At 28.5% G+C, this 26459-nt stretch overlaps 1 protein-coding gene across 1 annotated transcript in view; it reads right to left on the bottom strand.

Annotated features, from left to right (window-relative positions):
* Positions 1 to 2046: 2046 nt before the first annotated feature.
* The window catches only part of LOC107447967 (synaptosomal-associated protein 25), a 39515-nt gene continuing 15102 nt past the window's right edge, over positions 2047 to 26459 (bottom strand). Inside the window, exons 2-8 of the mRNA XM_043041345.3 lie at positions 9934 to 10051; positions 8419 to 8460; positions 7538 to 7586; positions 6808 to 6925; positions 5183 to 5311; positions 3046 to 3190; positions 2047 to 2419 (exon numbers count right to left, since the gene is read on the bottom strand). Coding sequence (XP_042897279.1) covers positions 2354 to 2419; positions 3046 to 3190; positions 5183 to 5311; positions 6808 to 6925; positions 7538 to 7586; positions 8419 to 8460; positions 9934 to 10029 — 645 coding nt within the window. The 5' untranslated portion in view covers positions 10030 to 10051 and the 3' untranslated portion in view covers positions 2047 to 2353. The remainder of the gene's footprint in view (positions 2420 to 3045; positions 3191 to 5182; positions 5312 to 6807; positions 6926 to 7537; positions 7587 to 8418; positions 8461 to 9933; positions 10052 to 26459) is intronic.

The raw sequence follows: 26459 nt of genomic DNA, 5'->3' as shown, positions 1-26459 counted from the left end.
TATATATTTGTAACGCTGACTCTCTGACTATTATGGAAATTAATTTTTTCAAATTAGAAAGCAACCAGGTCTGGGAATGAAACGTATAGGCAGAAAAATTTTACATTTGATAGCTGTTATTTTTAAGTAGGTCTAGAATGCGTATTTACAACAAATGCCTTCTACCGCTTTAGTAACACCAAAAGCGCCGTTCTACGCAGGCGCCGTGGATTACTTATTAAATACATTTTTCACACATTTAAAACCGCTAACACAGATGCTCAGACAAAGAGTGGATAGCTGAAAAGCTGTTTTAAACGGTTTATACATTAAGTATACAGGAATAGTAAAGTAATAACGAAAAAGTAAGTTTCGTCTAGGCACATACTTCCGATCAACATGGTCGCGTAGCACAATATAAAGTTCAAAAAATTGCATTGATATTGCTGAAAAACTTTTTTTTGTTAAATCACGCGTAAGTGCCATATTGGTTAACAGTGAATGAATAGAGGACTCCCATTTCACAAAAGAGAATTATTTTAAACTACTTACATGGTAAATTAAATTCAGAAGATAATTACATATAATTATTATAATTATAAGATAATTATATATAATTATATATAATTATTATAATTATAAGATAATTATATATAATTATATATAATTATTATAATTATTATAATTATAAGATAATTATATATAATTATTATAATTATAAGATAATTATATATAATTATTATAATTATAAGATAATTATATATAATTATTATAATTATAAGATAATTATATATAATTATATGTAGTTATTGTAATTACAAGATAATTATATATTAGTTTTTAATTAAAAAAATTTAGAAAATGTATTTAACTTAAGGTAAATACATTTACCTTAAGTTAAGTTTCCTTACATAACTTAAGTTTCCTTTAATTAGCTTAAGTTTCCTTACATAAATGTATTTAAGTAAGGAAATTAAACTCTCAATGGTTAAAAAAATATTAATTTAATTTTAAATTTAGAAGAGTTTTTAGTTAACATATTTGAAAAAGCCTAATTTACAAGGACACACAATTATGAAAAAAATAAAGTTTAATATTAAATTAAGAGTTTTTAAACTTGTCTGAAAAAGTTCAATTTCGGAACTCTTATAAAATTTGCTTGTAGAAAGAAATTAAAAATTTTAATAGTAAATAAAATTCATAACGAAATTGCCCACAAATAAATGGGGAAATGTGTGATTGAAAATGTATTTCCTTAAAAGTAAAACGTAAAAATTTGTTTTTCATCTTAAAAGAGTCTTCGATGCGCATTCTAGGAAAAGACTAAATTTAAAATTATCGTATAAAATTTGCATGTTTAAAAGAATTAAGACTGCTAATAGTAAGGGAAATTTATGACGAAATTACACACTAATAATCAGAAAATATATTTTTAAAAATTTAATTCGTTTAAAGTAAAACGGTAAAATCAATTTTTATATATAAGATTTTTCAATACGCATCTTTGAAAAAATCTTAATTCGAAATAGTTTCTAAAATTTGTAAGTTATAAAAAATATGTGGTACAGTAACGAAAGTTTCTAAGGAAATTACGCACAATGATATAAAAGTAAAAATTTAATTTTAAATTTAAAAAAAGTGTTAAAGCCATAAACGTGAGTGTAAGCCCAAATATGAAGATCTTTATAAAAATTGAATGTTAGAAAGAACAGAAAATGCGCATGAAAAAAATGATAGAGGAATTATAAATAAAAACGATGAAAGTTTTAATTTCATAATGATATTATTTAGAACACAAAAATGTAATACTCCTTTTTAAAAATGAAGATTAAAAAGTGTTTTGTGGTATTGATTTTTAATAGAAAACATTTCATTTATTTGAAACGTGTGATATGCATTAAAACCGGCTTTTCAAGTTCAATATTGAAATGTGCTTCACGTTTAAATAATAACTGCAAAGTATGCCGAATAATTGTTAAAAAAAAGTAGCAAAATAATTTTAATGTCTTTGTGCTTGATTTCCCAGTAAAGTACTATCTAAAATGCGTTTTGGTTTATTTAAAAATATTTTTGATGGAAGTCCAGTTTGCATATTTTTTTTTCTTAAATTTTAATCAATGCTTTACAATGAAATCAAACAATAAAGAGTTTTTACAAAATCACATTGTTAAAAATATTTAATTTTATAAAATTAGTTATAATTTTTTCAATTATGGGGTCCCCATCATAGCAATATTCCACTATCACTAATATAAATTCGACAAAATGTCCATCAATTGAAATTAAATTTCAACCAAAAGTCCTTGAATTTTCGAATGTATTGGTTGGAAAGTAAGTGTTGACTGTGCGACCTTGTTTCTCTTTCTCTTTTTTTTTAGTCTTTCAGAAGTTTCGATGCTCGTTGATTGGCTGAAGTAATCCTCGTCTTGTTGGATTCAGCCTAAAATGAAAAAAAAGAAGAAATAAAGTTTATATTTGTTTAGTGTCTATTAAACCATTCTCAGATTTTAAACGTTCTATAGTTTCTCCACTATAGATTTCTTATTTCAAAAGCTTAACTCGAAAACATGTGTGTCATTTTAGAATATTCAGGTTGCACTGATTTCACTCGATAATCTTATGATCACATCTTATAATCCAATGACATAATACTTCAATAGCTCGAACTTTTGAGCATATATTTTCAGATTTTTCATTTAAAATTTAACAACAAATCAAATTCAAATTGGATTTTGAAGGTGTTGCTTTTTTAATAATAATAATAATAATAATAAAAATTATAGAGCACAAGTTGCACTCGAGTGCACAAATCGATTGATTCTAGTGCACGAGTTCACTGTTCGTATGCACAATCGATTCTCGAGTGCACAGTTCGAGCACTTGAGAGTTCATTCAAATCTTACGATAATCTTATGATCCAATGGCGTATTACTCAGATTGCGCGAACTTTTAAGCATATATTTTTTTCAATTTCTCTTTTAAAATATTACAAAAAGTGCAAAACAGATCGGTTTTTGTAGGTGTTGCACTATTAATGATAAAAACTGAAGACTTAGTTGCCCTCACCTTCAAGTTGATCCTGTCTAATTGCCTGTTCTGAGATTCCATCTCACTTCCCATATCGATAGCCATGTTTCTTAAATTCCCAATCATGGTGCTCACTTGTTGCATGTTGTCTTCCATTTCTTCTTCACGCGCATCATTACTGACTCTAAAGAAAGAGTAGGGAAAAGTCATTATCCATAAAAAATCGAATTATTTCTAAAAAAAGAACAAAATTATTTACCAAAGAGTATTATAATAAAGCCAATTTTTAAAACACAGGTTTGGATTGAGGAAGTATGGATTGAGGAATTTAACACGAGTTAAAAATGGGACGGGTTCGGATCGATTTCTAACCCTATTAAAAATTAAAGTTAAAACGTTAAAAATACGTTTATCTTTGTTTTCTGATTTTATGTTCGTTATTCTTTTTAAAAATAGTCTAGAATTTTAAAGGATTATTTTTTAAATCGCCAAAGGAAGTTTAGGATCAATTAAAATAGGTTATCCAGAAAAAAAGTTTTGATGTCTTTTTTTTAAATTCTATTCTAAAATAATATTTATACGGAAAAGGAAGAATATGAATTTTCAAGAAAGAAAACGATTTTATAGGTGGCAAATTTCCTAAATAATTTTCTTGTCATTAATTTGTATTTAAGCTAATTATTTCACATCATAACTTTTTTTCAGTATAAAAAGGATTTGTAAGGTTTAAAAATGAGATTTATTACCTATTTTTTTAAATGTAAATTTGAAATTTTTGTGCACAATAAATCTTTAAAAAAATATAAGTATCGTTTTCACCTTCTTAGAATTGTTTTTTTTTCAGGGTGGCAATCGTGTAATTGTTCTCCTACAGTTTTAGTTTTTGCTATAAAAAAGTACTAACTAATAAAAACTAGTGATAAAATATCAATTAATTAAAAATATCTCAAAAATATATATCAATATATTTTTAAAAAATTATAATGAATTTATTATACGCGCAGTATATTTATAGTTTTGAGTTAATGAGCAGACTAAGGTGAGTTTTTTAGATGATTTTTAAGTAATATTATGTTTTTCAGGGAGCATTATGAACATAAAATTAGAAAATGGAAAATTCTTAGTTGAAATAAAACTAAGCTCAACAAAAATAGTACCTCATAGAGCTCTTTTTTAATTTTTAAAGTCAACTAAGTAAATCTCTACACATAAAAATTAATGTCAGTCTTTTTGTGTGTCCTTTATAGACTCCTACACCATTCAACCAAATTTGGCACACAGATAGTTCGAAGCATACGACGATGTGAAAATGATGTGTGATGAGTGAGAAACGAAATGGAATTTTCTAATTGGTTTAGCGCTAGTTATAGTTTGAAATTTAAATATAGACAATGAAATACATAAATTACATATTTTAAGGAGTAAATTAGAATAATATTTTAAATAAGCTATGTAGAAAAAAGAAAAAAGCAATGCAATAAATGCATTTATTCGTGTTGAAAAGCTAAAAATAAAATCGCCATACATTTATTGATGACAATGATACTTAATTAATGTTAATTATATACATTGATTGAAATAAAAAACTAAGCTATGTGATAAAACAAAAAATTAATGGAGAATAGTTTAGTTCGAAATTCGTTTAGGGGAACCGAAGAAAATCGTCATTACGCAGATGACGCTTCATTACTTTACTACTATGTACTTCTGGTATTATAGGAAATGGTACAGTTTTGATAAGAATTCTACAACGGGTTTTTCGTAGCTTCAAAAATATTTTTTCCAGTAATAGCAAAGATAGTGTATTAATATTTTAATAATGTAGAATAAAAAGAACTTTCTTTACATCACTATTTATAAATATTTTAAACTCTAAATTAATTCTTGCTATTTATTTGTATTTAAGTTAATTATGACACATCCTAACTATTTTTCGGTATAAAATAAATCTATTAAAATGTAAATTGGTTACCACTTTATTTTTCCTCTTACCCTGATTGTAAGCCATTCTGAAAATGTCACTTACATAGGTCATTCACTAAGCTTTTTATTCACGGCGTTTATTTTAGAAAACCCGGTATATACATTTCAAACGATATGTTTTTTATTGGTATATGATGGCAAATAAAAAAATCTGTTGAATCCAAAATATTTTTGACAAATTTAGTTAATTTACTTCGCGATATATCCTCCCATCGGACCAGCACCGTTTCTGTCGTCCATGACTCTAGCTGGCTGATTATTCACAATTTTCCCATCTTCACTTGCTTTCCAGGTACTTGCATCTTCTTTAAAATCAGAAGATCTATTTTAAGAATAACAAAAATCGATCATTCACATATGAATAAAGTAACTTATTCTGAAAATACAGATAATAAATTAAATGTAAGTTTCTTTTTTTTTTGTAAACATTTACTCAAATTGATAGATCACATGTATGAGGAATTGAGAGATCGTGTATTTATTTGCATTGCATGAAAATATTATATATTCTTTATGTCTAAATTGTCCATTGTTTTATATACTGTTCAATATACTCAACGGAATTTAAGTAGATTTGTGCCTTGATTAAGGATTAAAAATTTCTAGATCACGCAAAATTTATTTCTAACTAAAATTTGAGATGAAAAACTAACTAGGAGAATTTTTGGAAATATTCAAACATGTTATCATCGGCAGCAGTAAATTCATTTATCCAAGTTGTGACAGTAAGGCAAATTTAATTGAAGTAAAAATTAAAAAGCATTTATCCTATATTTTCCTTTTCTTTATTTTAAAGAAATTATCATGCATAACTTTAATATAATAACATCATTAATTTTATTAAATTTTTCTAAACACTGCAATAAATCATGAAAACTACCGATTAAAGCTACAAAATAACGAAGATAAAAAAAGAAACAAATAAAACAAGGTGGTTGAATGTTTTAAAGAAAGCGTTTAAACATCTTCGCATCCAGATTTTGATTAAGCTTGTTTTATTACAATAAAGAAGCGTAAAATGCTTCAAAGTGTTACTCACTAAAAATTTTGGTTTTCATAAACGAAAGGAAATAACACTGATTCAATAAATTATGTTTGAATCGCATTTAAATTGTATTCACTACATTTAACTTTAACTTTTGTTTTGACTCATGGAGGCGAAAAGACTTTCTAAATTGATACGAAATTATCACAGGATAATTTTTTTAAAGAATTTTCGACTTTAGCCATGACTATTTCATTAGCGCTAAAAATAAAATTTTAAGTAGTGTTCTCACAATTGAATTGATGTTGAAATGTGATAGAAAAAATTGATTTCTCTTAAAAATCTGGTAAAGTGTGTTTTCTTTTTTTAAGTCTTTCTAACTACTGAGTATTTTTACAGACTCCTTTCAACAGCTTTCGAATTCCGTTCAAACCAGTACATGAAATATGGTATAGTAGTGTTAATACATTTTTTAAACAAATTTTCTCTTCGTCATTTATTACAAATTCACAAAGGAATTCTATTTGTAAATAAATGAAAATATTTAAACAAAGTATTTTTATGTACTACTAAAATATTATACTTCACAAAATTGTATCATACATTTTTAAATCCTGGAGATTATCAAAGATAAAAGTGTTTCTGAGTAGAGGAAAATATTTTTGTGACACAAGTGAGGACTTATTGCTGCGGCTTTATGAGAAGGAACTGAGTATATTTATTAAAGTATAGTTTTTTGTTATTCGTTGTGAATATTATTGGTTAATCAATAGCAACTATAAAGAAAACTGATTACCATATTAATTGTTTAATATTAAGAAAATTAGGCTTACTTGTTACAAGGACAGACGCAAATACCACAGCACTTTTCCATGCCTTCTAAATTTTTTTCCGCTTCCTTCATATCAGCGTTAATTTTATCCATGTCTTCTTCGATTCTGTCCATTTGTTCTAAAAATTGATATGAGAAGAAGTTTACAACCTGTGAATTTTTACTCGCAATAGAATACTTCAAATTTAAGGTATCCGACTGGGTAAAAATCGGTAATTTCGAACAAAATTTCGATTTTTTAATCTACATTTGAACTTTCGTTCATTATCTTTCAAAAACCATTAAATGTTTGATCTCCGTTTTTAATAATGAAGTTATCGAAGTTTTTTTATATGCTGACAGTGGAAACCGAAATTGAAAATTAACTCCCAAAAACGAAATTAGAATGTTTTTTGTTATATTTAAGTATTTTAACATTTTTTATTTGAGTAAAATAAATTTTTAAAACAAATAAAATTCATTTTCAGAAAATAATTTTGAATTATTATATTTTTTTTTACATTTTAGAATTTTCTTGTATTTAAATTATAAAGACCGTTAATTTTGTGAACATTCATTTCGCTAACGCACATTGCTAAAGAATTGTATTCGTAGATTTTGTATAATATTAACGATGTTTTGATCAAAAAGCTAAGTTCTAAGTGTGAATTTATTTTTATTAAACTTAAAGTAAGAATATTTTGAATTGTTCTTAAAAAATTCAATATTATTAAATATATTTAGTTAATTACCTCCTTGATCATCAAGGGCGACGAGAGTACGTATACCTGCTTCCTTGCTCTAAAACAAATAAGAAAGTGTATTAGTTACACAAATTATGAAAATTCTATGTCTTAATTACTTTCTTGTTCGGAAACTACAATAGCAGAACATTTCATATTTCATTTTCTTCAATTCGATGAAATGTCTTAAACATATTTTTGGTTCTTTCTGCTAATAAATTTTTTTAGTTTAAATATATATATTTTTTCATAAAATCAAATCATTTCGAAAGTCAACACATTAGAATCATTTGATGCTGATTCTTTTTTTCTTTGATAAAGTTCAATGAGTAAAGCATTATTTCCTTTCGACGCATTTTACTGAATTAAGGAATATTTCTTTAAAAAAAATATTAACTGTTTGTAAAAAGTGTAAGTATACATGGATAGTACAACATGAACAATAAGTTGTGGATGAAAATATCAGTACAGTCGTCGTTTTAATTATAACTTCAGCTTTTAATTTCAAACTAAAGTATAGTAGTTACAAGTTTAAACATAAATCTTTAAATCATTAATATGTGGTGTTAGATGTAAGGGTATTCAGATGATTAAGACTTTGGGCTGATGTTAGTTAAAATGCAACTTTTTTTGGTCTTGTACAAAATAGATAATAATACCTCAATCTAATGATACCTTAATTTTGATAACAGTAATTTTTGGGTATATATTTTAATACTATTCAACGCTATCTCACGATCCATCAAGTTTTGAAATTTGAATTTTTTTATTTTTCACGACTAATAAGTAATTTTAATAAAATATTTAAAGTATAAAACATTTTTATAATAAGTATTACAAATATTTTAGAGGCAAATAAAATTTAATACTTCAAAATTTATTATACTCACCTCATCGCAAAGTGCCATCATCCTCCGAGTCGATTCAAGTGACTGTAAAATAATAATAATATATTTCATATTATTGATTCACAGAAAATTTTTAAAATTATGCAGTTCTTAAGTAGACTATATATTAATTAAATATTTATTATAATTCTTCAAACAAATTTTATGTTATTGATTTATGTTATTGATTGATGTTATTTATTTAAATTTATTCAGTTTAAAATTCTTAACCAAATTGCATTTGGCATCGCACATTTGACCTAATATTTATGAAGATTTAGGAAATATTATGTTTTTCAAATGTTACATAGTCCAAACAATGTTCGATGGTATAAAATTTTTTTTTGGTAATTTTTCATTATGAAACTTTTTGGTGACTATATTTGAAAAATGAATGTTGAAGGCAAATTACTATGCTTAATGTATATTAAAAGCGTTAAAAGTAATAGTAATTTACCAAAATACTTAAAACAAAAATTTGAATAAAAAAACTGTTTTAAGAATTTTTTTGTAACTTTAACTGGAATTAGGACAAGCCTATGATCAACTACATCATAGCATTGGATTTTTAATCTATTTTCTCAATTATTTCTTCGAGCAAATTTTATAGCCAATGATTTTTGAATATTTAATGACAAAAACGAATCGTAAATTCATAATTTAAAATGCTAGGTGGCAATTAAAGCTTTAAAAGTAATAGTAATTTACCGAAATACTAAAAACAAAAATTTGAAGAAAAAAAACTGTTTTAAGAATTTTTTTTGTAACTTTAACTGGAATTGGGACAAACCTATGACCAATTACATCATAACATTGGATTTTTAATCCATTTTCTCAATTATTTCTTCGAGCAAATTTTATACCCAATGACTTTCGAATATTTAACGACAAAAAAGAATCGTAAATTCATAATTTAAAATGCTTGGTGTCAATTAAAGTGGATACATGTACATGTATTTTTTATAAAATTTTCTTCTAAATATTTTTAATTAAGTTAATAGATAGATAATGAATATAATTTATAAATTAAGCATGCATAACTGTAAATTAAACAAAGCACAAGTAAACATTTTTTATAACTATTTTTATTTATTTTATGTTACTTTTAATGATTATAAGTATATATTCGTGGTGTGAATACGTAAAAGGCTGAATTTTCCTTCGTTCATAGCTTTAATTTTTTAATATGTAGCAGACCTATTCCTGACAGTTTAAATGCTATAGTCATTCACCGCTAATTAGATATTTATATTAATAACTATTGATGGTAATAACAAGGAAGGAAAAAGGGTTTAATGAAAGAGTCTATAAAATATAAGATTTCGATTTGTTTTAATTTGTTTTTTGTTAAAAAAATTAACTTACTAATTTTTAGCACTTTTAAATTGTATTCAAAAAACTAATTTTTTGTATCTACTGAAAAAATCATATTTGCATGTAAATTAGTATTTAATGCAAGCCTTTTTTCTTAATATCATTTTGAAAGAAAAGAAAAGTGGTTTATGAAAATGATTCTACCTCATCAGTGACTTGATTTTGCTTGAACTGGATTTGTTCCAGTTCAGATTTCCCCTGCATCCCAGTCTCCTCTCCATTTTCCGTGGGTTCAGGCATGTTCGCTTTTCAGTTGTTGTCCCTAAAAATAGACATTGGTAAAATAAAACGTCATGAGCTATTTTAATTTTACTCAAATGTTAACAAAAAAAAACAGTTTATTAGTTTAGAAAATCACAAAACAATGCACACATTTCACGTTTCAAAAATATTTATTTCTGGACATAATTATTTTAGCAATAAAAGGAATATTAGAATAAAACGTTATATTACATTTACTCTGTACTTATTTTGAATTTAGTGAATTAACTTTGATTTTAAACTCTCAAAGTGTGTGTTGGAATTTCAACAACCAATCTCAAAATCTAAAAGAAAGTTAAGCTCAAGTGGTAACAATAATAAAATCGAAGTGTCCAAGTCTGTTTAATTGATTCATCCAATGAAAAATTGTAATCAGGAAAATTTGTTTTATTTTATACAATGCAAAAAATACCGGATCCGGATGAGGTACTTTGGGTGCCTCATCAATAAAATCCATTTTATCGTAAAATGTTGTACCGTTATTTTTATGGTAATATTTATTTCATTAGAGAGATTCAGTAATTTTACATTAATTATTACTGTAAAAATTACGGTATATCAGATTGTTTTGTCACGTATAATTTTCTGGTAAAAATGGATTTTAAGGTAAGTACCGGCACCAGAATTTTTCTCAGAATTCTGCCATTCTCTAATTTGCAATAAGTTAGCATACTTTAATTAAAAAATGTAACTCATGTTAGGATAAGTTTACATGATATAACTTATATTAATTGTTTTTCCGTTTGTTCTTATGAACGGTTGCATCTCTTTTGAACGTTCTATTTCAATGTGCATAATTTTAAATTAAATTTAAATATGTAAATAAATGTTGAATGTACATTTATGTGAATTTTTCTATATTAGTCATATGAATTAAAATAGTTTAAAAGTTTAAAAAAATGTTATTTTAAGCAAATAGAAAAAAATTAGATTAAAATGAATTTAAAATAAGTTTGTGAAATGTTCTCTTTTTTTAAAATTGACAGAACAGCTTTTTACTCGATTGACTGTTATTGTTAATGATTACATTGAAACGTATTTAAAAAATCTTTTAAAATTAAGTTTATTATAATGAGGGCAAAAGTTCAACAGATTAGATTCATTTTAAATAACAATAATAGTAAACTTATTCCTTGATTAAAAATTTCAATCGCTTCAAAAATATACTAATTTGAAGTAACATTCGATATGCTTCACACACTCAGACGCGTATTTTCAAGACTCGTCAGACGTGAATGAGAAGAAATATCTGACAAGTCTTGAAAATGGGCTCCTGTTTCTGAGAGCTTTTCGGAGTGCCATGTAGACAGTTATTTTCACTTTGTACATTTTGAAGCAAATTAAGTTTTAATTGAGAATCAATAAGCGAATCAAGTGAAATCTTGCCCCTTGAGTCTCTTAAGATTATTTATTTAGTAACAAACTTGCTCGTTTTGTAAAAGACGTAATCACTAATATATGAAAGTGAAGAAAAAGGATACATCTAATCTTAATGAATTATAGAAGTTCTCACTTAATTTGAAAGTTTTGTTTTTAGTTATAAATATTCAAGAATTTTACTAAATATTAGCTGAATACCCGTTCTTTGTAAGGGATAAAAAAAATTTAAGTAATAACAGATCGGCATTAATCAACACCATAAAATCATGGACAAAACTAAAGGACATGTACCGACATAATAATCAATAAAGCTAACATATTTCTAAATTTGTTTTTTTTTCTTTTTTTTTTTTTGTTCCTGCCCGATGACTTTACGTTATTAGATTAAGTGAAACATGTTTTGAAGAGTTCCTTCCATCAAGTTAAACAGTAACAGTATTATTTTGAATAATGACATTGAACTCATTATGGTCAAAATTTACCTCAATCAAGCAAATTTCTTTGGTACTTATTACTTTCGGGGTGCCGTAAGAAGCTTTACCCATGATATCTATCTTTGCATATTTTCACTAAATGAAACAGAACCTACTACCACAATACATTTAGTACCTATTATCAAACTAATTAAACATCATTGCGGTCAACAATAGCTTGGCGATAGCTTACGCAAGGAGAAAAAAAATTCTAGTCAAACTACCGTATGATAATGTCATTTCTAATTTAAAAAATATATAATTCTGGTAATAGTTTTCCTCTCCATGTAACGGAATGCGAGTTAGTTCAATCAAAACCCCTTCACTAATGTCCCAATGCATTTTTCAAAAGTTCCCTTTTCTTCTGGGTTTGGTTCAAAATTGCAAGATTACGGAGTTGAACAGAGAAAGTTGTAAACTCAGAATTTGACAGGCTGTTCAAAGCTGGTTGCAAAATGAAATTCTAGTCATAAATACCAAAATATAAGGGTATTTAATTAATTCATTTGGAGATTTTTCCATTAACATGGTAACGGTCTATAGGATATTTTGATTTTTAAAATTAAAGTTCTTACTACACATTTAGTAAAATTAAAAAGTACATTTAACAGAATAAATGGTTTTTATGCCATTCTCTAAGGTATCGTGATGCCAAATTTACTAACTTTTATCACGAAATATGAAACTACAGTTTATTCTTAATTTTACCGAAATTAATACTAAAGCACTTCAGCAAAAATCAACGACGTTTTTGATGTTCTCATACAGACGGCAACGCGTTAAATTTTATCATATTTTGATAGATTTGACCATAATTTTTTGAGCTGTCACTCAAAAACCTTTCAGCAATACTTTTGCTTTCTGTTGCATTACTTAATTTTTCCCCTTCAATTACTAAATATGTTATATTATTTTGTTTTATAGAATATAGTTTCAAAAGTGTAACTATAAGCAAAATAAACACGTAGATTTTGATAACTGTATAAATACTAATTTGGTGATGTAGCCCTCACATTCCATTCACGTTCAACTTCGAGCTTACTTTGCACAAAAAGTAGGAAATAATTAAACACAAAAAGTAAGAAATAATTAAATGTTAAAGGGTCTGAAATAAACGCCTTTTCAGATAAAATAGGGTTGTGAGCTAACAAATGTTGATATTTTTTTAAAAATATTTGTGTCATTAAAAGTTCAATTTATGACCAATGCCTAATGTTAAACCTATGAGAAAAATTTACTTTTAAGAAGTTTCTTCCGCACGAATTAACTAAAACTTTTGTCCAAATCTCAAATAGTACAAAATTATTTGACGTTATAACATAAGAGAGACATACATGGAGACGCACAGTTTCGCTTTATTTTATTTCATTTTATTATTGTAGTTAAATTTAAATGTTTCTAAAATAACGGTTGGCAATGAATATGAATTATATATACAATGGATGTCCTATAAACTGAGCTTTTTTTATTATGAAGGAAGATTAAAAAGGTATATTCGAAGAAAACCTAATAAAATTTGTTAAACTTCTGAAGTTTATAAATTAATTTTTTTCTAAAAAAAAAAGAAGTTTTAAAAACTTTTAAGAAAAACTTTTTTATTTTAATGTTTTATTATATGTACAAATGCTCGAAATATATTTTTTTAGTGTCAGCTATAAATAAACACACGAATTACACTGGTTATCATAAATTAAGGAAAAATCACAAAAATAGCGATAACTCTTTCAAAAGTAAGCCAAACCGTGCAAAATTTGCATATGTTGTCCACTAAGAGTAGCTGAGTAAAATTGCAATATGCAAATTAGTGGCGCTGCACTCGGCTTACGTCATCTGCCTGGAGCATAAAAGTCCAAGTTTGAGAGAAAGCACACAAATTTTACTGTGATTGCGACATTGAAAATCTGAGATAGCCAATTCGTAATAATGACCCCTAGGCATCATTTGCCTGAAGAACTACGATGGAGAGCCATCGGGAGACTAGAGGCAGGGCAGAGTCAATCAGAAGTGGCCAGATGGCTAAATGTGAGTCCATCTGTGGTTCATAGACTTTGGAGGCAATTTCAAACCACAGATTCGGCATCTAGGAGGTTCAGTCAAGGACGGCCAACTGTTACGACCAGTGCCGATGACCGATATTTGACATTAAGTGCACGCAGGAATAGAACCGCTACTCCGACACATCTTAGATCCTCTCTTGCTGCAGCCACCGGAAGGTTGGTGTCAACGTCAACTGTGCGCAGAAGGCTCCACGAAGGTGGTCTGTATGCGAGACGACCAGCCATTTGCGTGCCGCTCACATCACGCCATAGGAGAGACCGTTTGCAGTGGGCCCGACAACATGTCCACTGGACGTCAGATCAATGGAGGCCTGTTCTCTTTACGGATGAGTCCAGGTTTAGTCTAGAAAGTGACAGTAGACGTTATTTGATATGGAGAGAACCTGGGACCCGTTATCATCCATCAAACATCCGTGAAAGAGATGCATACGGAAGAGGCAGTGTCTGTGTTTGGGGAGGCATATCCTTAGGAGGGCGCACATACCTCCATGTCTTTCCAAGGGGAACCGTGAATGCTCAGGTTTATCGAGACAACATCCTTGATGCTTATGTGCGCCCATATGCCGGGGCAATTGGTGATTGCTTCCTGTTACAGGACGATAATGCAAGACCACACAGAGCTCGCATTGTTGATGATTATCTTCAACAGGAAACAATTACTCGCATGGAGTGGCCAGCTCGATCCCCGGACTTGAATCCTATCGAGCACGTTTGGGATGCTCTAGGGAGGCGTGTATCTGCCATCAATCCGCCCCCTCAGACCCTTGCAACTGCTTTACAAGAGCAATGGCTCTCACTTCCTATTGAACTGATAGACCGCATAATTGAAAGCATCACACATCGCTGTTTGTGCTGTATTGCTTCTAGAGGCAATCATATTCCATATTAAAGGTACTTTTTCTATTGCAAACCGATACTTCCAATTTGTTTATTTTATACATGTGCTAATTTCTATACTACTATTAATGTCTGATAATTTCTTTTTATGTTGTTTAATACCTTACTATGTGTTGTATATTGTGGGTAAGTTTCATAAAATTCCATGTGTAATTTCTTGAGTTATCGCGATTTTTGTGAATTTTCCTTAATTTATGATAACCAGTGTATTTCATACTTTAAACTTAAAAAAAATAATGAAAATTTCTTATTAGTTTCATTTTTTTAATAACTTCAAATTTAAACATACTTTTGATTCAACATACTTTCAAATTTGACATACTTTTGAAATAATTTCAAATTTTTAGCATGAAATATTGAAATGTTTAGCAATGTGAAACTTTGAGAGTTATGGGAATTAGTTTTTTATATTCATGTTACCACATGTTTTCGAAATCCAATTTTTTTAAAAAATGGAATTATTTTTAAAAAGTTTTAAGGTATGAAACTTTTTTTAATTAGGTATAAGGAAATATGTAATATTTCTCCTTAATTTTTTAATATTCCTTTTTGAAACTTGCTGCATTGAGTACGAAAGAAGTGGATTTTTAGTACCAAAAATATAAAAAAATTACAAATGTCTAATCTCTTCTTAACAAAAGAGAGGCATTCGAAATTAAAAATGATTTAAACTAGAGTATTACAATGAAAGTTATTAACACTTTGAAGCAGATGCGACACCTGTGTACCTTTTATATATTTTTTTTCTAACGCTTTAACTACAATCAAAAATATATTTTGATATATTTTAATTATAAAAAGTAATTTTATACATGCTAAATAAAAACGGGTAGATTATCGTAAACATATTTGTACTGAAATATGAAATCCAAAAAAGTAGTTTGAAATTATTCTTTTTTAATCATATTCAAAGCTTTATCAAAAGCTGATTTTGTAAATTAAATAAATTTCAGTGATGAATGACTGTTTCGCTAAGATCTAAATAACTGCAAATAAGTGCAAATTTGAAAAATGATTGTTTGGAAGTAAGGCATGTTACCTTTAAATAAAAGGGTTCAATGCAGTATTTCCTAACTATAAATTACTAAAATTCTAAACACAATATTTTTCACTTATTTTGACCTAAATTAATGAAAAATAGCATAAAAAAGTATGCTTAGTAAAAATTCTGCGTCAAAGGGATAATATGCTAAAGATCGCGAATTTCCAACCAATAATGTCTATAAAAATCCTTTAATGTTTAACATTTAAAGTCTAATCAAATTGATTTATACTCTTTTCATAATCAAAATGCGGACAAAATCTTCGAACTAGCCCCAGAACAACACATGTCTGAAAAGTGTTAAAACCATCCAGACAACTCTGTTAAAAAGTATTAGCATATTACTCCTCTCTGCACACCCATGCCCTTTTATCTAATATCTCACACATCCCCATTTCTCCTGGCACGGACAACATTTCAGGACGTCTAGTCGATCCATAAAGATCGATGAGATAGTCCTGTGAAAGTTCCGACAGTTTAACCCCAAATCACTTTAGCTGTGTCGAGGAAAACAAAATTATAGCTTTTGGCACTTTGGCGATAGAAAGAGGCTCTCTTTTACGAGAAAAGTTTTCTGCCATCGAGGAATGTTTAGTTCAGAACACTAATTTAATTTATCATCACAATTTGCTGAAATAGAATAACGATTACCTTGTATTCAAATTGAATTTTCTGCCCTTAGTGGTTTTTCGTTTTAGTATCAAATTTAAATTGAGAATGACTGGTTGTTTCTTGAGACACATTTCTTAATGGCTATGCGGTTTCTTTACTCATCAAATGAAGACTTATTTATAATCAATTGTGTTTTATCTTTATAACCAAGTCATATTTTTCATTATTCATCTTTGTTGTAGTTCTATTCACCGTGTGCCTTAAAAAAAAAGACTAAAAAATATATATAAAAAAAGACTGCAGGAAGTCTTGCTATTCTTTTCTGACGTCATAGCAACACGTGACTGTTTTTTTCCAAGTCTTTTTCTCTAATGCAATGCTCCAGTGAATTCAGCGGGAAGGGTCTTGAATAAAATTTTAATACCTTAATTTCAAATAACAATTTTGTGTCTCGACGCATAGTACACACAAAAGCAGAACAACTATTACCATTTACATTACACTTTGCTATCGAAAACAAATCATTATAGTAAGAAATAAATCGAAAGATGATGTAAAAAAAAATAATATCAATAGAAGCGAATCTTTCTGGATGTTGAAACAATCTCTGAAAATACTGCCCTTTACTGTAGAGAACATGAAATATGGCCGAGAATAAATTCAATAAAAGAGATGAGACGGATAATGAGCCAGAATCTCCTTGATCCAATCGAATCTATGAAAAATCCAATCGAACTATAGTCCTATCTCTCTAACTAGAGTCGTTGCCAAATTAATAGAGAGAATGGTAAACACGAGACTCAATTGATATCTGGAGAATTATGAGTTAATCTGCCAGGAGCAAGCAGGTTTTATTTGAAACCGTTTCACGACGGCTGATCATGCTGCTTATTTGCAGGCAATAAAAGATGTTTTCGACAATAGAGAAGTAACGAAAGCTATATTTGTTGATATTAAATAGTATGATTTTGTCTGGAAAGAATTGCTGTTTATAAAACTTTCTGCCTTTTGTACTAATTCAAATATGCTAGGCTGGTTCTGAGCATTCCTTGGTAGAAGAAGCTGTAAAGTTCCCTTTGGGGACGAAAGATCAAAGAGTTTCAGTCTCCATGCTGGTCTCTCCCAAGGATCTGTTACCAGTTGTACCCTATTTAACATCTACATCAACGACCTGATCTATACTTAGTCTTGTTCTTGTTAATTTACGACACCCTAGTACTGCACAATGGGCTATTGACGACGGTCTTGGAAACATCACTGAGGATGATCCGAAGACATGCGATCACAATTTTGATCCTCTGCAGAGAGGATGGCACCCCCGCTACGGTAGCCCAACGACCTGCACGCAAAGTCGAGTATTTTATGGTATTTAAGGTAGAACAGTTTAATGAGGACCAATAGAGCACACCCTCGGTCCCTACGCAAACTAACCCAAGTGGTCACCCACCCGCACACTGACCACAGCCAATGATGCTTGACTTCGGTGATCTCCTGGGAACCGTGTCGTAATGATCAGTTCACTGCGGGACCTATACTTAGTCTAAGGATCAGAATATTTATGTAGATGTTACCTATTCCCAAACAATTCCTAACATTCACTGTTTGCTTTATGGCGTTCTGGTAATTTGGACGAAAGCACCAAAGCGACATGCTAAGACAATTATTGAGTCCACCCTTAATTCTGTATTCAAATATCTGAATGCCTGGTTTAGGGATAACAATATGGTTGTAAATGAGTAAACGTGCCCCGCACAGACCTTTTCATTAATGCATCAGCAGATTTCATGAGAACCTTTTTTTTTTTTGCTGGAACTACCTTTGTTAATATAGAAACTTTCACGTATTTGGGAGCAGTTTTAAACTCAAAATTAAGTTGGAAGAAACCTGTGGAGTTATCTAACTGATCGAGTAGTTAAACAGTTACTTTTTTTTTTAAACGACAGGCTGGCTACCTTTGAGGCTGTTCCACTCTCACTCTCACATTCCAAAAAAGTATACATTCAATCTTTATCTATTGCTGCGAGCCTCTTATCTCCATGTCAGAAACAATTCTACAAAAAATTGGAGTTTTTATAAAACCAGGCTCTTAGACTTATCACTGGCTCAGTAAAAACTACACCTACTGATTCAATGTTGCTACTCACATGTATAAGACCCTCGGATGTTGTCTTTGAGGAAAAGACCATTTAATTGTCCAAAAAAAGCTGAAGCAGTCATATAAGTTTTGGTCTGAATATCGACACACCCTTTGCAACTTAAGAACACAAAACGGATTTATTCAAATCGTGGAAGATCGAGTGTCAAAGCTAGAGATAGATCTCTCTTCCTCCCATTTGAAAATTAAATAAAACTTACTTATCCCCTTGACTGCTTCAATTTAAATATAAATCCGTGTCCTAGACAAAGGTTTCTAAAAAAGTATACCTAATGGGCCATTAAACATGTTTTAGAATAATGTATAACCAATAATAATTTTAAACAATTTTTTCCAATTACAATCAATAAAGTGAAAAAATACCATATTTATGACCAATTAAATACTGTATGTTTTGGTTTTATTGACCAGAAATATGTTTTTTTTTACCGTACAATACGGCAATTTTACCAGAATTTTTTTTCTCAGTGTGTGTATTATCTATTGATATTTCTAAAGAGTTTATTTCTTAATAGTTTATAGTTTAGAAAAATCCATATTATTTAAATATTTAATTATTCAAAAGCTTATGACAAAAATGGATCCATATTTATATTCTTTCAGTTATTCAAAAGTTTAAATTAAAGAAATCCATATTTCTAATCTTTTCTTTCTTATCAAAAAATAACGATATTCATTCATATTACATTCATATTCATATGAAGCAATCCATTTTTTGTAACCATCTAATTATTTAAACATTTGCATTTAAAAACAACATTTTTTTAATCATGCTGTTATTCAAAAGTTTAAATTAAAGAAATTCATATTTCTAATCAATTTAATAGATATTTCAAATTTTTCTGAAAATGAAATTTGTATTTATAATCACTTAATTATTCAAAAGTTTTTATAAAATTTAAATTCATATTTCGTATGATTCCAATATTCAAAAGACAACTGAACATTCTAAAAAAACACAACTTCAATATGAAAATAGTCTTGTATTGCTTAGTCTTCTATAATGATAGTCTTGTATCGAATAAAAAGTCTTGTATTACGTCAGCCTACAGCTGATTTATATTATACGAATAATATCTCTATTATATTACATTAACCAAGCATAAATTTATACTTTTCTCAAGCTATGGCGTATTTTATAAACTATGATTATTTTTAGAATTTACTAATGTGAAATATTATTTCGACCAATTTATCACAGAAGTGAAAGTAAATTACCATTATTTTTTCCCGAAATAGATTCATGGTATTGATCAGTTTTTTTGACCACATATCATAATTTTGTTCCAAGCTTTCATTAAGTTTAGAATTTCTTCTGAATAAGAAGAAAAATATAACATTAACATCATCTACAGTGTTAATTTTTAAAAGATAACACTGTAGCAACATATCTGAAACGTTATAATTCAATGCTAAGTAATTTATTAAATTAAAATTCTATAAATTATGTACGTTGAAAGCGACAAAGAACTCAACTGAATCAAATATAATATATTTTTAAAGCCAGGATCTAAAAAAAATTTTTTAAATGTTGACAGAACAAATCTCTAAAACGATTAGAGTTGCATATAATTTAAATTATTTATTTATTTACTCATTTATTACCTATTTATTGTTATTATTATTGTAAATCATTTGACTTCAATAAGACAAAGCAATTTATTAAATTTAAATATAACATATTTTAAATGCTCGGAAATAACAACTTTTTTTAAATATTTTCATTAATGCCAGTATCTAAAACGTTAGAGTTAAATATCATTTAAGTAATTTATATATTTATAAATTATTTGACTTCATTATTATCAAGCAATTTTTTTAATTAAATCTAGCGTAATTTTATGTCAGAAATTAACAAATTTGCTTCTAATATTTTCAGAAAACTCACCTGAAACGGTAGCTTAGAACATTATTTAAATAACTAATTTCTATGTAATGCTATATATTAGTTAGCTTTATGACGAAACAACTTATAAACTTAAATTCTAATATAATTTAATTCTGTAAGTCAAACAGTAACACATTTTTAAAAAAATGTAATAACGTTTTAAAAATATTAACAGAAAGCATATCTGAAGCGACTAAAGTTAAATTTTAAACGTAACAGAAAAGGATGGATTAAACATTAACAGAAATATTTAAGATGTTCGAGTGTACATTATTCAAATAATTTAGTTGCGATGCTATAAATTACTTGAATTAAATGTAAAGAGCAATTAATCATTTTAAATCTAATGATGCATGGAAATAAGAAACTTTTTAATAACAATAAGAAAAAAATAAATTAAGTTTTTATATTTCAGAATAATTTTAAAAACAGAAATTGTTACTATTCATTTTTGATTAAATTAATACCTCTTATTTTAAATTAATTAAAATTTTAAGAGCTAAAAAATTGCATATAATTCATGCTAAAAAGCTAGCATGCAGTGTGAAGGCATTGCTTTCTTATTAGTAATTATTAAGTAATAAAAAAACAAATATTAAGTATTGTTAGGTTCGATAGAAAAAAAATTTATGAAATTATCTTACTGTGTGGTAACATTTCTGGAGAAAAACAACAACATAATTTTAGTTAATGAAATCAAAATATATGGTTTTTAAACCATTCATTTGGTAATTTTTCCGGTCATATGGTAACGATTTACCAGAAGTTCTGGTACAGTAAAAATGCAAAACTGAAAAATAAATTTTGCCAAATACGTGGTTTTCATACCATGCTCTAATGTATCATGATAAAATCAGAAAATTTTATCACTCATTATAAAACAATATTTTATTGCTAATTTTATTAAAATCATTACCAAAGTACTTCGGTAAAAATTACAGATCTCTTGATGTTTCTATGGTACCGGAAACACGGTAAATTTAAGCCTATTTTGGTAGTTTTGACCATAATTTTTTTTTCTTAGTGTTCTAATGAATAATATAAAATGAAATTTTACTGGTGTAAATATCACGATTTTTAAATGTCACACTGTGATTTTCTATGTAAGATAAGTTTTCTTTGCTAATTGTTGAAATCTGTACAAAAAATAAGAAAATTCAGTTTGATAGTCTAATTAATTTTCTTTCGAAGAGCGTCACATTAAACTTATTGTGATAAAAAAATTGAAAATAATTTATTCGAAAACTTCCAAGAAATTAACCATAGTTATATGGCTCAGAAGAAAAAAACTCAATTGCTTTTCTTAATTGATTTAGAAAACATCGATAATAATAGCTCAAACTATCATTAAGCAGGCAATCAATATATCATACTGAGTACTTTAATGCAAATTTAGCTTGTAACAAATCGTGTACTTATTTGTTTTGTGTCATTAATCTTGCAGATAATTTGGAAATAATAATGAATATTTATGAATTAGATTTTTTTAGAGATAACGAGACATTCTTAGTTTTTGAAACTTGCCTTTTACAAAGGTTGACGGTTTTTGCAAGTTAACGTAAATAGAAACCTTCATTTTTCATTGCCACTGATTATTAGTTGCAAACTTGCTTTAAAATATTAACTCAATTATCTAAATTATTATTAGTGTTATAATAAATGGTAAGTCATGCATTTAATCATACATAAGATGTAAGTTTACAAAAGTTTAAAATTACATGTGAACAATACGATTCAAAATTTCTTATATTTTAACATGTTCATTTACAGTTAAAGTTCACAAACTATGACTATTTAGATACCATTAAACTATTTACTATTCTGAAACTATGACCTCATACATACCTTTTTTTTAAAAAAAATTAAGAGATATTAATTAAGAGACATAAAAAAATGAAGAGAAAATTAATAGATAATCCTGTACAGTAATGTTTCAAAGACAGACAGTTTCTTATGTAAAGAATGGTTGCAATCGAACATTAAAAAATGAACATTCATTTCTTAAAATTGAACTGAAAACATTCTAAAAATGTACTTTTTAGAATTTACATATCATCTACTTCAATCCAGAATTATTTTTAAAAAAATACCTTGGTTGTTCCAGATGGAATAATTTTATAAGTCAGTAGTTTATAAATGTCAATATTATTGCACAGATTATATTGATTAAGTAAACATTCATTTATTTAACTTCATTAAAAGTCAATAAGTCGGTAAAGGCTGTAGGGATAGCTTCGAGATTGATCAATTGCTCACTGAGAAAAAGGTATGATCAAAACTACAAGAATATGGTATAATTAACCGTGTTTTTGGCTCTGTGGGAACAGCAAAAAGTTCGGTAATTTTCCCCGAAGCGCTTTGTTAATGATTTTGGTAAAATTAACAATGAAATATGGTTCGATAATGTGCGGTAAAATTTGGTAATTTTATCATAATACCTTTAAGAATGGCAAAAAAAACATTTATTCTGTTAAATTTACTTTTCAGTTTCGTATTTTTTGTTTATAATTTTGAAAACCGAGCAGATTTTTTGAACATTTACGTAAACAGTATTATGAAGGAGGTAAAACCTTAAACATCACCTTCTTGAGTGTTTGAAATTAAAAACTGAAGTTTATTTTTTCTCATGTAGATTCATATAAATCAAGATTGATAAAATGAAAAATTATTATTTTTCATTTTATATATCTTGATTTTTCTTGAAATACTAAGTTATATTCCCGATCATTCCTAGATAAATGTAGAAATGCTATAATGCTTTTTTTTGTAAGAAACAAACACATTTATTTATAGTAATTTTATGAGTTTTTAAAAGGAAATTCTATTACTTAAATACATAAATACTGAAATATTTAATTTCAACCGTTATAGTTAAGGTCATAACAACTACTAATTATGTCAAATGATGTGAAGTTTTATAAAAGTTAAAACATTTATATTACAAAGTTTCAAAAGAAAAAACATAAAGCTTTTAGCTCAAAAAAATAAATGCAGCACTGTAATAAATATATCAAATGAAATTCAAAAAACAATAAATTCAAGAAAACACGAATTCACTTTATTGCAAGACATTTATAAAATTATTGTAGCTATGATATAGTATAATATGCTAGACCGACTGAGGAAGCTACAATAGAATACAACCAGACAAACATAAAATTCAGAGACGTGCATGCCTAGACTGGACGGTAGCCAATCAATATTTCCATCTACAAGCTTCTGAATGTATGTCAAAATGTCCAGACAAATTAAGAAGTCAATGTTCCCTCCCAACTGTTACGAGAGTGAGTGGTGAATAATATTTTTTTTTTCAATGAAAGATTGGAATGGTAAAAATGTAAGAGATCACGATGTTCTCAAATATGTACCGTCTAGTAAAAAGTGAAAATAGCTGTTTGGGATATTAAGTGATATTTATTTCTGGATATCTTTTTTTATTATTTCATATTTTTTATACGCTAGTGAAACATAGTGTTCACCGTGGAATTTTCATCTTAACCTGAAAATGAAATTAAGTCAGGGGGATCATTAGACAGAAACATTCAATCAGCTAATATAGATCGATAATAATAAGAGGAAAAGTTTGTGAGAAAAGAAAGAATTAAAACTCCAGTACATTATGTGCTAGAGTTTTAAAATTTGAACAGCAGGTGTTAGGAGTAATTTTAGCTTGCAATACAAGCAATCGCACTTTATCCGTTGGGAAAGAAGAATTTTTCTCATAGGATTAGCATTATGCATTGTTGCAATTTAAACTGAAGATGCTATTTTTTATCTATTATTTATAGATAACATCAGACATGTTTGCTAGTTTACAGTTTTATTTAAGTAAAAACGCGTAGCTTAACTTATAAAACTCTAACTTTTTTCATATATTTTTAATTTTCAACTTTTGAAAAGGTGCAAAATAGTTTAAGATAAGCACACCGCACAAAAAATTAGTCACCCTTAGAGAAATCATGAAAAACATCATTTAATAGCGAGTAACACCGTTTCTGGATTCTATAAAATCTTGTATTTGGTTAGAAAGGAAGTCCACAAAGTTAACAAGGTTATACAGATAAGTCGAATCCAGTTTAAGCTACTCGTTGAGGATTTGATTGCACAAATGCACCAAATTGCGAAGATGCTGATTTCGTCGTTTTACCTGTTGTTCCAACTTGTCTTAGAGATTTTCAATGGGGTTGAAGTCAGGTAATTTTGCAGGCCAGTCGAGATGTAATTGAGTGTCTGAGTGTTCATAAAATCAGTCACATATTCTTCCAGCCCTATGAACTTTGTTGTTGTCATCTTGAAAGATAGGGGTATCGAAAACGCACTCTTCATGAAAATATTGACTGAAAGGCAACATCTAATCATCCAGAATGTTCAAATAAACATGTTGGTTCATGTTAGCCCCAAATCATGACAGACCCACCTTCAGCTTGAACCTGACCTTTGACTCAGTTAAAAGGAAATGTCTTATCTGCTCTTCTTTACACTCCACGACGTGCTTCTTTTGAATAAAGGCAAAAACGTGATTCGTCAGACCACATTACATTCCTCCAGTCAGCAAATGTCCACGTTCGGTGGCTTCTAGCCCTCTGAAGTCGCGCAGCTTTATGTGCCTGTGTGAGCAATGGTCTCTCACGAGATGTTTGACTCCAAATGTTAATTGCATGCAGCCCCCGTCGCAATTTTCTCTCACTAACAGGTTGGGATGGACCTTCATTCACTAACTGAAGCAATTTCTGTCGGTTTTGTAGGCGATTTTGATTGACAAGTCATGAAACACGTCCCCGGCCTCTTTCATGCAGGATTTTTTTCCGACCACAATTCTGACGTCGTCCTCCGTGACTACGTGCATTACACCACTGCTTGTAGAGACGTTGAACAATCGACTTTCAAACACCAACAAATCCAACAATTTCATTCACCGTATGACCATTGGCACAGTCAGACACATGCCTCTTTTTGTCACTCTATCACATTCTTACACTTACCCATATTTACACATAATATCCGCTTCAAACAAAAATATCTAATCGATAGCTACCCGCCTTTGAGCACGTTGAAGCAGCATGCCAACAGTTGAGCTCGCCACTTGACCACTGCGTCATCCAGCGAAACCTAACGATTCATTGGTGCTTGCTCACTAGGGTGACTAATTTTTTGTCCGGTGAGCTTAATAATACTGTCTGTATATTTTATTAGAATATTATTAGAATGGAGCTTGCAAAATAGTCTTTATATTTTCACGTGTAACTAAAGTTATAATATAATTGCTAAAATATGAAGTAAAATTGTGACAAAAAATTGCCCAAAAATTCACTTCGATTCAATTCTTTCAGCTTTTTTTTTTACTCTTTCTCGCTTTCAATTTTGGCCTACGAGGACACTTTATCCATCTGGAAAACTTTGCCTCTTCTCTAAAAAGCAGTTTCGGCTCCAAAGAGAAGTTACTCATTGGGCTTTGAGCACTCTATAAGTAAACAGGGCTGTGCTGTAAGTTGCAATGTTGGCAAAACTTTACAATTGAAAATTTTTGTTGTGATAGTTTAATATGAAAATAGCTAATTTGAGAAGTGACTGTTGAACCTGAGTAACGTAGATTCTTTATGCCCACAGCAGTAATAGTTGTTCATATTATTTCTATTTTTGCTACGTATAATAAGCATTGGTGGGACATGATTTGAGAATTTTTTACCCTAATTTTTATGTCATTTTGGGGGGATTATTAACTCATGATTTGAAGGAAAATCGGGATTACTTTCCATACACTTTACTAAGCGTTGCCAAGTATCAAAAACGTCTTCCTTTTCAAAAGACATTTCAAAATGGCTTGAAATGTCATTCGTGCGATTGAAAAATCAACATAAGCGACAGAAAATTCAAAATTGAGATTTTCATATATTTTGCATCTATA

This window comes from Parasteatoda tepidariorum, chromosome 3 (assembly GCF_982258835.1).
Source record: "Parasteatoda tepidariorum strain Cologne lab strain chromosome 3, Ptep-v5.0, whole genome shotgun sequence".
Classification (NCBI taxonomy): domain Eukaryota; kingdom Metazoa; phylum Arthropoda; class Arachnida; order Araneae; family Theridiidae; genus Parasteatoda; species Parasteatoda tepidariorum.
Note: the sequence above shows the minus strand (reverse complement) of the source record. Positions and strands in the feature narration are given on the sequence as shown.